Genomic DNA, 13,885 nt, shown 5'->3' on the forward strand with positions numbered 1-13,885 from the left:
ATATTTACCTTTAACATTTTTAAGGGAAAAAATGTTATGAACTTTTTTACAGAGATGAAAAATGGTCACATATGTTTTTACTTAACTAACGTAAAGAAAAGGGTTAATAGGTCTTTACCCCCATGTAATATAGGTCATTTCCGGTTTTATACTCTGTAATTTTATTTTTTGATTCACCCCCGTTAAATTTTTTTTTTATTTACCCCCCTAATAGGCCAAACAAAAACGAAAATTTCTTGAAATAAAAAATAAAATTGGTTTTTGTTTGGCCTATTAGGGGGTAAATAAAAAAAATTATTTTACAGGAGGTGAATCAAAAAAAAATTTTACGGGGTATAGAACCGGAAATAACCTATATTACAGGGGATAAAGACCTGTTAACCCTAAAGAAAACATGTCTTTGCAACATAAAAATGGCATGAAATTAGTGAAGTGAGTTGAGAGCGTGAAAGTAGAGAACGGAGTTGTGAAACAAATACTAGATATACGGCACTCTATAAACCCCCGGGTTTAAGCTTTTCTACCAAAAATACTTCAAAATATCCGCCACCACCATGGCTCACTTATCCTCTTTGCCGCGTCTTCTCTACAACAGTGCCCTTCCTTTATTCCACTTCCGCCATTTCTCCGGGAAGCCAGTAGAGCGGCTGCGCAACATCTGGATGACAGGGCTGATCAACCCTGACAAGATAGGCCCGAAAGAGAGGGAGATGTTATACGCTGGTAAGATCGATGACGCTCGTAGAATCATGTTTTCCAACCAGGAAGAGACCGAAAAATACTTATATATGCAGGCTAGGATGGAGCTTGATGGTATAATGTTTATTAGAAAGAATGTGGATACTAATGAACACAGAATGATAAAAAGCAGATCACAGATTTACCAAGAAAATAACACGTCTGCTATCACTTCCTTCAACTGGAAAGATTATCAGGTAATATTAATATATATTATCATATTTCACTTTCAATTTTGATTCAAGAATTTAATTGAATAATTTAATTTGTCCTTGCAGATGAACATAATTGACACACAAAGTCCGTGTGTTGGTTTTGCTGACGAGGTTTCGACTGCTTTGAGTGCTTTTGACGGTGCCATTCTTGTTCTTTCTAGTGTTGTAGGGGTGAAACGCCACTCCACTACTGTTCATTGGAAAATGGACAGACATGGACTTCCAAGACTTGTATTTATCAACAAGGTTGATGAGAAGGGAACGGATCCGTGGGATGTTTTAGATCAGGTAATCTTGAGATTAATGAATGTCAATTGTCATCATAGATTCCAGGTTTTGTACTATGTTGTCAATCCCAGATAGTGGAAAAGAGAGTAGCTGTTGTTTCTCTTTCTATAGGGCAGTCCAAATGCTATTAGGTTTTTTTTCGAGTTTTGTTTCTTTCTTATGCGCATAGAGCTAACGTAACTTTAGATTTAGAAACCTATAACATTTTATTATTATTATTAAGCATGCACATTTTATAACTAATGCTCATTGTTACTATATAATTCAAATTCAAATTGTTGTTTTTATTTGTAGATCATTTTGTTTTATTTTTCAGATAAGATGCGAGCTTCGACTTGACAGTGCTGCAATTCAAGTTCCAATAGGCTTGGAAGATGAGTTTAAAGGACTTGTTGATCTTGTGCAATTAAAGGCCTACTATTTTCATGGTTCAGATGGGTCTGTTGCTGAAACTTCGACATTGGTTATACCAGTGATTGTTCTTCAAATTACTCAATTGTTTCTTATTGCAGTTCAAATGTTGTCATTGAAGAAGTTCCTGCAAATATGGAAGCCTTGGTGTCCAAAAAAAGGCGTAAACTAATAGAGACTGTGTCAAAGGTGGACGATAAACTTGCTCAAGCGTTTTGCAGTGACAAACCCATATCATCCGCTGATCTTGAGGTGTGTGGGTAATGGTGTATTTTTTTTTTCATTGGAGTTTTACATGTTAATTTTTTTTTTTTTTTTTTCATTTAGCAAAGATATGTTTGTGGTAGAATTTTTGCTTGCCATCGTAATCCGCATTACGTCAACAAAACCAACGAGGCATATATACACTAATGTTGATCAGTATTATCCCTCGGGTTTTGAGATGAAGTTGAAGAACAAATTCAAATCTGTTTTATTCATGTATTACATTTTAGGGTTAGATCCTTGAGAAAACCCACTTATTGTCCATGCTCCTATGAATTTGCAGATATGAAACTAGTTGTTACTTCTGTCTCGCCCGCCTCACCCTCTCTCTCTTTCCAAATCTTATTTTGTAAATAGTTTTCATTTTGTTATTATTTTGTGTGTGTAGGAAGCAGTTCGTAGGACCACCATATCAAAGAAGTTTATGCCAGTATTCATAGGTAGTGCTTACAAAAATAAGGTAATCATTGAATTAATTTGTTTTTTATTTTGCATGTTTCCCATCTCCATGCCTTAAATGAAGTCTGAGGGAGTTGCATTTGTTGAAAACCGCCATGGAAGAATATGGAGAAAGCTTGAAAAGAGTTCAGAAAAGAGAGAGAATATGTAACTGTTTTTCTAACTGAATTTGTGAATCTCAAATATGATTGAATCATGAAGGTTACAATTATTTATAACCCTAAGCTGATGTGACAACTGTCCTAACTAACTGACAACTATCAACAACTATCTAAGGAGTAGCTTGCATTGCAAGATTAAGGATAAGAACATGCCTAAGCTATATGTTCTAACTACATTATGTTGTCTTTTCTTTAATCTTGACTTATAACTATTTTATGATTTAGGTTAGTTCGGGTCTTCCAGGGACTTCACTTTGGAAATTGAATTCACTTGTAGCATTTCAGTACGATGATGGTTGCTACAATATCCTTTTATTTATACAACTTATTGTTATAGCATTTCAGTACGATGATGGTTGCTACAATATCCTTTTATTTATACAACTTATTGTTATATATCCTAAAGAGTTAAACCAAATATCCATAAAGTATTCCCATTATAGCCAATTACAATACGACTAAGTTGTTTGGTAATTTATGTTGGAGGGAATTGAGGGAGAAAGGAGAGAGATGTAAAGGCACACGACTAAGAAATAAGAAATGGAAGTCATGAGAAATCTCATGTTATCAGGTAAGATTTTTTATGACTAAAAATTAAAAAGTCACTACAATGTTGAATGTCCAACAAATCTAATTTATAAAGCAATCCACCAATATTAAAAAGTTTTTAAACACCTCAGAACTTTTTATAATTTGCAAAAAATCTCAATTGAATATCCTGCTATTTTGGCTGGTGCTAATGATTGCAGATGGCGAACCTTGGAAGAAGGCAAATAATCCTCCATTTTTAGCCTCTATTCCACCATTAAACATTGTGGTGCCGCTATCTTCTCTGCAATTTTCCATGGCTGCTAATTGATAACATTGATTTTGGCTTGAATTATACCTACAGGCCAGCTCTTAATGTTGTGTTTTACGAGTCTTATATTTTCCATTTTATGTTGTTTCTGGTACAGGGGCTACAACAACTTTTGGATGGTGTACTTAAGTATTTGCCAGGTCCAATTGAAGCTAGTAATTATGATCTTGACCAATCTAAGAATGGGGAAAAGGTACCAGATTCAATGAAAATTTATCCTTTGTTATCTTGACTGTCTGAAATTGCAATTATATTTTGAATTTTGCGACAATTTCTTGAATCATGACTACATGGAAGATCTTGCTGCCTGCAGATCCATAGTTGGTGCACTGTTGTATGTGACCATAACTAGACGAGAAGTTGGATATACTGCCAGTGTGTAGCTCAACCCCTTCATAATTATTCTATTGCAGTAAAGTGAATTTCAAGATGTCTTAAAAGGAAAGGCTCTGGATCTTGGTTTAGTTCTGTAGGATGTTTACCTTATGTCTCCCCCATGTTTGCAGGCCTATTGTTATGTTGATTTGACCTCTGATGTAGATAACATGAGGTCTGCTTCCAGGGCATTGTTATGTCTTGGTCCCTACTTTTAAGGTCCTAACTTATGATCCACACCAATACTTTATTGCAACAATCAAATCACTTTTGCTGTGAGTCATAATTTGATTTTGCATTCCAGAACCGAATCTTTAGTTATGAACATTCTCACAAAGTCATTGACCAATGTTCAGTTTTATAATCTCCGAGACAAACTCAGCGGTCTTGAAAAAAGACTGCTCAGTTCTACATTCAAACTTTTTCACTCTTTAATCCTATGCACCTCAGAATAGCAAAGACTGCACTGTTCCATAGAATCTTGATAAATATGGTTGTTATGCTATTTTTTTTAATCTACTAACAAAGAATACTGTTGGGCTATTTTAACAGCATCACCTTGTGGCATTGGCTTTCAAATTGAAGAAGCGTGGTCGTAAAACATATCTAAGGTACCACAACCTTTACACGTGGTTAAATCCTATTTCATATTATCTGGATCCGTTGACAACAGTTGTTGAACTTAATATACTCGCATTTTCAATAACTCTTTGTAGAAGGTGAATTAAGTAAATCCAATTAATTATTGAATCATCTTAAATATGGCACATGGTGTCAACGAATCTTGACTCGTAATATACACATCTACATATATGTACTGATTATTTTTAATTGTGTGAAGAATATATGAGGGTGTTCTTCGGAAGGGAGATCTTATTACTGATGTTGACACTGGCAAGAAGTTTGAAGTAAGTTTCAGGCTCCTCTTTGTTCTAGTTTTATTGCATTAGTCTTGGGAACAAGGTGTTGTGTTGTGGATCTGCTTTACTTTCTCATATGTTGTAACAAAGATTATCCATTTCTTACTCGCTACAGAGAAGTATGTATTTGACCCATACTTCTAATATCATCTTCTTGCAAATTGAGGCAGTCACAACAAAGCCTAGTACAAGTTTTAGCTTTTATTTGTCACCTCAATTTGTGCACTCATAAGATCATTTTCATGTGTCTGCTTTCATTTATTGCATTTTGAGTCTAGTGATTTTGTGGCTGAAGTCTTTCTATCTGGAATTGCAGATTCGTCGTTTGCTTGGGTTGTATAATAATGAGGTATATGTTAGTTTTTAGATTTTCACCATGACTTGGTGGATCTTCCCATTAAATGTCCTTCGGACAACTTTTGTATAAGTTTTCTGCATATCTCTTTTTAAATTCTAATCGGGATTCTCGGCAGGTGATTCTAGAGGCTCATGCTGGAGAAATAGTTGGTGTAATCCATTCTGGACCAGGTTCTACCTTTCTCTTCCCTCAAGCATAAGCCACATTTCTTGAATTCTACATTTTTTTTTTGTAAGATTGAATTTTTCTTGAATATGTTTTTGGTGGGTGGTTTAAGTTATTTTTTGTAAGATTGAATTCTACACTGCTTTATTTAATAGATCATTATGACATCATATGGTCCATGTAGCCGAGCCCACTTAGTGGGATTAGACTTGGTTGTCGTTGTTGAAGTTCATTGAAAATGTGGACATTATATTTTTATTGGAGAGTAAATTTCATTTGAGGGCTTGAAAATACCGTAAACTGCATATGATAAACCTAAAATGCGAGCAAAAATGGCTAAAATATACTAAACATTGAAGTTTTTGTGTGTTACTTGAATATTCACATTGCCTTGTTAGGCCCATTTTATTTTATTTTTTGAAAAAACTGAGACTATACTTCTAGATCCCATTAAACAATACAATCCAATCTCATACGAAATTATGGGTCTCCAACAAAATATGATAGCTTAAACAAATGTTAATGTAAAAGTCTTATTTTGTGTTCTTGATTTAATCAGATAAATTTAACTATACATGTGGGTGGAGAAGATATACAACAACTTCTATTAATGTTTCTGAGTCGTTCTCAAAAGATTCTGGAGTGCAAGTAAGTAGTTTCTTTTATATGTCAATTTAATTTTCCTTCCTTGCTTTAAATGAATTTATATCACATAATTGTCTTGTTTCTTGTATTGCTTTAATGATTCAAAGGCTTTGAAGGACTTCCAAAGAAGTGACATAGAGATCAAGCAGGTTGTATTTTAGTCATTTTACCTTTCTCATTTACGTGACATTCGATTTTCTTATCATTTGATTCTTAAATAACTGCAGGAAAAGGTGAATTCAGAGCAGAATGCAAGGGTTTAAGGAAATTTTCTAGCATCCTACGATGCTTGAACTTATGTATGGGAAAAAGGGACACGTTTTTTTTTTTTTTTAGGAAGGGACACGTTTTTTCTAAAGATCTTTAGGTCTCTAAGCAAAAAATATTTACTATACTTAAATAATATTTGCTCCGCATCAAATTATATGTCATTCTAACAAACATACACGGATTGAGAAATCCAATTAAAGTGTCAATATTTTTTCATTCTAACAAATGTACATGGATTGAGAGATCGATCTATTTTCAAATATAAAAAAATACATATATTCATTGCTTCTCCGATGCCCCCCACACACACACACATATATATTCATTGTTTCTCCGATGTCCACTTCACCGAGAGGAGAGTGTTTTTGCAAGAGCAACAAATCCTTATCATCCCAAACAAAAATACCAATACCAACTTTATTCAAAGAGGATGCGATTATGTTTCATTTTAAACGACTCGGCTGTGGTTTGGGATCAAGAGATCATTTATAGTCGATGATTATCTTTTTCGAAAGTTGGATGAAATCAAAGACGGTGATTATCTTTTTCGAAAGTTGGATGAAATCAAAGACGGTGGATCTCAAATTATTAGTGACATTTGACCATATGTGGAAGATTTTATCCCGGTTGTTACATAATGTTTTTTGAAATTCCTATATGTACTCTTAGCGGGATTTTACCTATTTTGATAGCTTGTACCACTCTCAAACTATGGATGGAGACTGTCCCAATTCATGATCATTTTGATGGTATTTTTGCTATTTTAGCATTTGAATGAATGAAGTATATTTATCGTAAAAAAACAATTAATACCTTTAAAAAAAACAATTAGTACCTCTCAAAGAGAAAATATAATTTTCCTATTAACAAAAAATAAATAAAAATATGAAAATATTCGAGAATCATCATCTAATCTAATCTAATAATTTCAAAATATGAAAATCCATTCTAAAACTTCCGCCACGTTAAAACCTGCCAGGGTTTAAGTTACCTCCCCATTCATTCTACCAGAAATCCTAACAACCATCTTCAACCACCATGGCTCGTTTCTCCTCTTTGCCGCGTCTTCTCTACAACACCGCCCTTCCTTCATTCCACCTCCGCTATTTGTCCGGGAAGCCAGTGGAACGGCTTCGCAACATCTGGATGACAGGGCTGATCAACCCTGTCAAGATAGGCCCGAAAGCGAGGGAGATGTTATACGCGGGTAAGATTGATGACACCCATAGAATCATGTTTTCCAACCAGGAAGAGAACGAGAGATACCGGTATATTCAGGTTATGCAAGAGATTGATGGTATAATGTTTTTTAGAGAGGATGCGGATACTAGTAGATCCAAAACTATAATAAGCAAATCACAGATTTATCAAAAAAATAACGTGCCTGCTATCACTTCCTTCAACTGGAAAGATTATCAGGTAATATTAATATATATTATCATATTTCACTTTCAATTTTGATTAAAGAATTGAATTGAATAATTTGTCCTTGCAGATGAACATAATTGACACAAGTAGTCCGTGTGTTGATTTCCCCAACGACGTTAAGACTGCTTTGAGTGCCTTTGATGGTGCAATTCTTGTTCTTTCTAGTGTTGTAGGAGTGAAACTCCACTCCGTTATTGTTGATAGGCAAATGGTAAGAAATGGACTTCCAAGACTTATATTTATCAACAAGGTTGACGAGAAGGGAGCGGATCCATGGGATGTCATAGATCAGGTAAACTGGTATTTAATTATTATTGAGCTTGAGCATTTTTTTATAACTATTTCTCGGTGTTACTGTATAATTTAAATTGTTGTTTTTATTTGTAGACCGTTTTGATTTGTTTTTTAGGCACGATCATATAAGCTTCGACATCGTTGTGCTGCAATCCAGGTTCCAATAGGCTTGGAAGATGATTTTAAAGGACTTGTTGATCTCGCGCAATTAAAAGCCTACTACTTTTATGGTTCAAATGGGTCTGTTTGTAACTTCGACATTGATTATACCAGTGATTATTTTTCAAATTGCTAAATTGTTTCTTATTGCAGAGAAAATGTTGTCATTGAAGAGGTTCCGGCAGATATGGAAGCCTTGGTGTCTGAAAAAAGGCGTGAACTCATTGAAACTGTGTCAAAGGTGGACGATAAACTTGCTGAAGCTTTTTGTAGTGACAAACCCATAACGTCATCTGATCTTGAGGTGTGTGGGTAACAATGTCTATTTTTTCTTTCCATTGAGTTTTAGATGTTAATTATTTGGTTTTTCAATTAGTGAAAATATGTTTATGCCGGATTTTTGGTTTGCCACCATAATCCGCTTCACATCAACAACGCCGACGAGACATACAATATATACACTAATATTGACCAGTATTATCTCTTGGGTTCTGAGATGAAGTTGAAGAACAAATTCAAATATGTTATATTCTTGTATTACATTTTAGGGTTCGATCCTTAAGGAAACCCATTTTTTGTCCATGCACCTATGAAGGCAGATGCATTTTCAGATATGAAAACTAGTTGTTACTTCTCCCCCTCCAAATCTTATTTTGTAAATAGTTTTCCTTTTGTTATTATTTTGTGTGTGTAGGAAGCAATTCGTAGGGCCACCATAGCGGAGAAGTTTATACCAGTATTCATGGGAAGTGCCTTCAAATATAAGGTAATTGTTGAATTACCTTGAATTCTTTGTTTTAGGGACTTGATCTTCATTCCTCCGCTCCTCTCCAAACCTTAAATAAAGACTGAGGGAGTTGCACTATGTTCTCTTTTTCAAAGACTTATCTTGTAGCATTCTTAGTACGATGGTGGCTACAATGGTCCATGATCAATCATAAATGTAAGGTCACTCTGCAATTTTTTGGGTATGGTCAAAACCTTATGTCATATTATAAATAATAAAATCGCAATCTCTGTCATGTTTTTTTGGGTCTGTCATTGGATTTGTGGGGTGGAAATGTTAGCGTTGAAGCTGGTTCTCGTTGGGCGTGCTTTTAGTGAAAAAGGTTTTCCTTGTTGGGAATCAACCTCCCTGGTTCTAAGTGCCAGTTGTTTGCATCATCAAATAGCTCAATGAATTACATGTACCAAATGAAGTGTTGTTTTCGTTCTCTCGAATACGTTATTTGAGTAATTGATATGAAAAAGAAAGTGTTCTATTTATCACTAATGACCAAATATTTTTGCGATTTATGTTAGGTTGAGTGATAACAGTAGGGATGATAGATTCCACATTGATGCTTGACATACCAATTTTGGTTTTAAAAAGAAGACAAATGTTGGGGGGAAATGGGGGAGAAAGGAGAGAGATGTAAAGGCACACAACTAAGAGATAAGAAAAGAAAATCTTGAGAAATCTCATGTTATCGGGTAAAAATTTTTACGACTAAAAATTTAAAAATCACTACAATGTCCAACAAATCTAATTTATAAAACAATCCACCAATGTTAAAATGTTTTTAAACACTACAAGACTTTATATATTTCATAAAAAATCTTGATTGAATACCACTAGATTTATACACGGACCGAAGCCCGGAAGAAAGGAGAACTACAACAAAACAATATGGGGAGTCGAGACTCCCAAAATATCAGCTTACAGCAGCTGCCTAATATTGGCAGGAGAATGATAAAAGATAACTAAACTTATTTATTTGCTTCCATATTTGCAAGACTATTTGCACACTTATTTGCTTTGCGATAGGTGTGGCACACTTTCACTTCCCAATCAACCTCAAGGAGGCAAAAAATCCTCCATTTTTAGCTGCTATTTATGCCATAAAACACCATGGCGCTGCTATCCTTCCCTGCAATTTCCCATGGCCACTATTTGATAACATTGATTTTGGCTTGAATTATTTATACCTACAGGCCAACTCCTAATATTGTGTTTTAAGAATCTTATATTTTTCATTTTATGTTCTTTCTGGTACAGGGGTTACAACTTCTTTTGGATGGTGCACGTAATTATTTGCCGTGTCCAGTTGAAGCTAGTAATTATGCGCTTGACCAATATAAGAGGGAGGAAAAGGTATCAGATTCAAAGAAACTTTATCCTTTTTAATCTTGGCTGTCAGAAACTGCAGTTTGAGTTTTTAAATTGGCGCCAATTTCTTTAATCGTGAACATAAATCACATCTTATAATAATATGTTTTAGGCTCCTCTTTAGTTGGATTTCATTCGTCTTCTGCACATGGTGTTCTGCGTTGCAGATCTGTTTTTTTTACTTTCTATTACCTAATCTTGTTTTTTATTACTCAATTTGTTAAAAAAATTAAAAATGTATGGCTCAATTCAAGATTGCATTTATGATAATCTACAATTGTAGTTGCTGTAATTAAATTATGTCGCTGGAAAATAAATAACAAAGATTATCCATTTTTTACCAGTCCATGGATTCAAATTCTTACTTGCTACTTCTTACTTTGACTATTTTATAAAGAAACTTCTCCTACAGTGAAGTATATAATTAACCCTACTTCTAATATTAGCCTCTTGCATATTCAAGTCTTGTCACCTTATTTTGTACTTTAAAAAAAAATATTGGTACAACAAAGACCAGTAGCTTTTACTTGTCACCTCATTTTGTGCACTCATAAGATCATTTTCATGTCTCTAAAATGCAGGTTCGTCATTTGCTTGGAAAGCATAATGAAAGGGTTAGTTTTTGGATTTTCACCATATCTTCCCATGAAATTGATTGTCTTTGGCGAAATTGTGTTATTGTTCTGCATATCTCTTTTTATATTCTAATCATGCATGAATATTTAGATTCGCTATTAAGATGGTGAAAATTGCATAAAATCTGTCCTATGCAATTTTAGACTTATTAATATCAATATTAGATTTATGAATACATGTGCAATAACATTATAAAATTTCTAGCCAATATAAGTAAATCGTGATAATGATAATAGGCAAATTACTTTAAAAGTTGAAAACATAAATAACATCTTATAGTATGTCTAAATATAAATCACGATAATGCTGTCTTTGCTCTAAAATAGATTGGTCATCTTGAATACTAAATATGCCAGAGGTTACTCCAGAAAGCAGATATGTCCTCTGCATCTATACCTCCTTCCTAGGAATCCTAAGTTGGAAATGCTGCCGGTTTGTGGCTCAACCCCTGTAGATTTACTCTAATGCAGTAAAGTGAATTTTGAGATATCTCAAAGGAAAGGCTCTGGATCATGGTTTAGTTCTGCAGGATGCTTACCCTTTGTCTCCCCCAAGTTTGTTGATTGGACCTTTGATATAGACAGGACGAGGTCTACTTTCGGGGCATTCTTATGTCTTGGTCCTAACATATCATTCATAGCCTTAGCAACTTCTAAGGTGTTATCCTTACTTTATGAGCTGCAATTTTACATCTCCACACCAATCATCTATTGCGATGCACACATCACTTTCGCTTTGAGTCGTAATCAGACCTTGGTTTGTTCTTTCTTTGAGAAAAAATTCTTGCCAAATGATCTCTACATGTGATTTATATTGTGTTCAGTCGTAAATTGCTAACATTGTCACAAAGCCATTGTCCAATGTTCAGTTGTGTAATCTCAGAGACAAAGTCAGGGTTCTAAGTAAAAAAGACTGCTCAATTCTATACTCAAACTTCTTCACTCTCTAATCCTCCTAATAGCAAAGACTGCACTGTTCCATAGAATCTTGATAAACATGTTTGTTATGCTATTTTTTCATCTACTAAAAAGGAATACTATTGGACTATTTTACCAGCACACACTTATGGCATCGGCTTTCACATTGAAGAAGTATGGTGGTCATATGACATATCTAAGGTACCGCAACCTTTACATGTGGTTAAATCCTATTTCAAATTATCTTGATCCGTTGACAACAGATGTTGAACTTAGCATACTCACATCTTCAATAACTCTTTGTGGAAGGTGAATTAAGTAAATCCAATTTTTGAATCATCTTATATCATGTTGATGATCATGCATACAAAATTTCAAACAATTTAGACATTCGCTGGTATAGGTTTTAACAACAGATATTTGCATTTTTTTTGAATAGCGTATTTTACGTTAAAAGAAGGTGATGTCATGGAATATAATATAGTTTTAAAATTCTATGAACTTTTATAGGTTTGTTCTACTTAACGAGAATGTTCAATTCAAAGGTTGGATTGATTTAATTCGCCTTCTACAAAGAGATAGTAAAGGTGTAAGTATGTTAAGTATGACAAATGAAGTCAACGGATCCTGACTTGTAATATATGAGGGTGTATACAAATATTGATTCTTTTTTAATTGCGTGAAGAATATATGAGGGTGTCCTTCGGAAGGGAGATTTTATTACTGACGTTGACACTAGCAGGAAGTTCGAGGTAAGTTTAAGGCTCCTCTTTGTTCTTATTTGATTGCATTCTGCTTTTCTTTTCTTTATGATTTTGTGGCTAAAGTCTTTCTACTCTGGAAATGCAGGTTCGTGGTTTGTTTGGGTTGTATAATGATGAGGTATATGTTAGTTTTTAGATTTTCACCATGATTTGGTGGATGTTCCCATTAAGTGTTCTGCATTTCTCTTTTTAAGTTCTAATCGGGATTCTCGGCAGGTGATTCTAGAGGCTCATGTTGGAGAAATAGTTGGTGTAATCCATTCTGAACCAGGTTCTACTTTTCTCTTCTCTCAAGCATAAGCTGCATTTCTTGAATTCTACATTGCTCTATTTTTTGTAGGATTGAAATCTATGAATTGTGTCACTTCAGTAATGAATATTCACATTGCCTTGTAACAACCATTATTCGGCTCCAGTTTTATTTTATTTTTTTGTTGAAAAACTGAGAATATGTTAATTTGAAAGTCTTATTTTGTGTTCTTGATTTAATCAGATAACTTTAACTATACTAATGGGTTAAGAAGATATACAGCAACTTCTATTAATGTTTCTTAGTCGTTCTCAAAAGATTCTGGAGTGCAAGTAAGTAGTTTCTTTTATATGTCAATTTAATTTTCCTACCTTGCTTTAAATGAATTTATATCACATAATTGTCTTGTTTCATGTATCACTTTTATGATTCAAAGGCTTTGAAGGACTTTCAAAGAAGTGGTAGAGATCAAGCATTTTGTGTTTTATTTATTTTACCTTTCACATTTATATGACAAATTCGATTTTTCCCTCAAAAAAAAAATGACAAATTCGATTTTCTTGTCATGAATTCAGTACACTTTCATGTTGGTTCTTAAATAGCTGCAGGAAAAGGCGAATTCTCAGCAGAATGCTTAAGGAAATATACCAGCATCCCACGATGTTTGAATGTAACTATTGGAAAAAGGAATCTTGCATACACAAAGCTACAAGTCACGAATATAAAATTCGATGATTTCATAATTTAAAGGAACATCTCACAAAAATCAAGGACTTCTTGATCTCTCTTTGGCAACCACAATTTTGATAAGGGCTAGGGTTCTTGTGAGCTTTCAAACACCACTAATCCTAGTTTCATCTCATCTATTGATTCGCTACTTCATATCTTTTATTGAATATTAGAAACCTTAACACATCCTTTGGATCTTGAGTTGAGTCTCTTTTCTCACGCAAGTGTCCATTGACAATTGATTAAAGTTTAACAAGTTATTATTCTAATACATTTTATCTGGTTGCTGGTAGAGTTAGTTGCTTCTAGTGTTGTGATCTTGCGTCCGTGCTCTAAAACCACTCTAGTTGTAAAACTTTAATTTAAGATAAAGAGCTTGAGATTGTAGAACTTTAGATATTCCAATTTGTAGAACAATATTACCTTCAAAA

The 13,885-nt window shown here is 34.1% G+C and overlaps 2 protein-coding genes across 6 annotated transcripts; both read left to right on the plus strand.

Annotated features, from left to right (window-relative positions):
* Positions 1-554: 554 nt before the first annotated feature.
* LOC146944695 (elongation factor G-2, mitochondrial-like) lies at positions 555-6,349 on the plus strand. Its single transcript, XM_085747981.1, has 13 exons — positions 555-935; positions 1,017-1,241; positions 1,558-1,679; positions 1,754-1,904; positions 2,305-2,376; positions 3,493-3,588; positions 4,323-4,381; positions 4,612-4,678; positions 5,007-5,039; positions 5,164-5,218; positions 5,773-5,861; positions 5,966-6,007; positions 6,086-6,349. Exons 1-13 carry the CDS (start codon positions 555-557, stop codon positions 6,119-6,121), a joined length of 1,428 nt encoding a protein of 475 aa, XP_085604107.1. The 3' UTR covers positions 6,122-6,349.
* Positions 6,350-7,098: 749 nt separating this feature from the next.
* Positions 7,099-13,885, plus strand: LOC146944696 (elongation factor G-1, mitochondrial-like). Of its 5 annotated transcripts, none has more exons than XM_085743039.1 (13): positions 7,099-7,547; positions 7,624-7,848; positions 7,966-8,090; positions 8,163-8,313; positions 8,704-8,775; positions 10,048-10,143; positions 10,740-10,772; positions 11,851-11,912; positions 12,397-12,463; positions 12,561-12,593; positions 12,692-12,746; positions 12,969-13,057; positions 13,334-13,885. In XM_085743039.1, the coding sequence occupies exons 1-12, from the start codon at positions 7,167-7,169 to the stop codon at positions 13,028-13,030; spliced, it is 1,362 nt and encodes a 453-aa protein (XP_085599165.1). In that variant the 5' UTR covers positions 7,099-7,166; the 3' UTR covers positions 13,031-13,057; positions 13,334-13,885. The 5 variants fall into 5 exon arrangements, 4 of the variants coding, with proteins under 4 accessions (XP_085599165.1, XP_085599167.1, XP_085599166.1 ...); XM_085743041.1 differs by having other exon boundaries at positions 8,008-8,090; XM_085743040.1 differs by having other exon boundaries at positions 13,328-13,520.

This window comes from Medicago sativa, chromosome 2 (genome assembly GCF_051527215.1).
Source record: "Medicago sativa cultivar Bolivia chromosome 2, Bolivia_mono, whole genome shotgun sequence".
Classification (NCBI taxonomy): domain Eukaryota; kingdom Viridiplantae; phylum Streptophyta; class Magnoliopsida; order Fabales; family Fabaceae; genus Medicago; species Medicago sativa.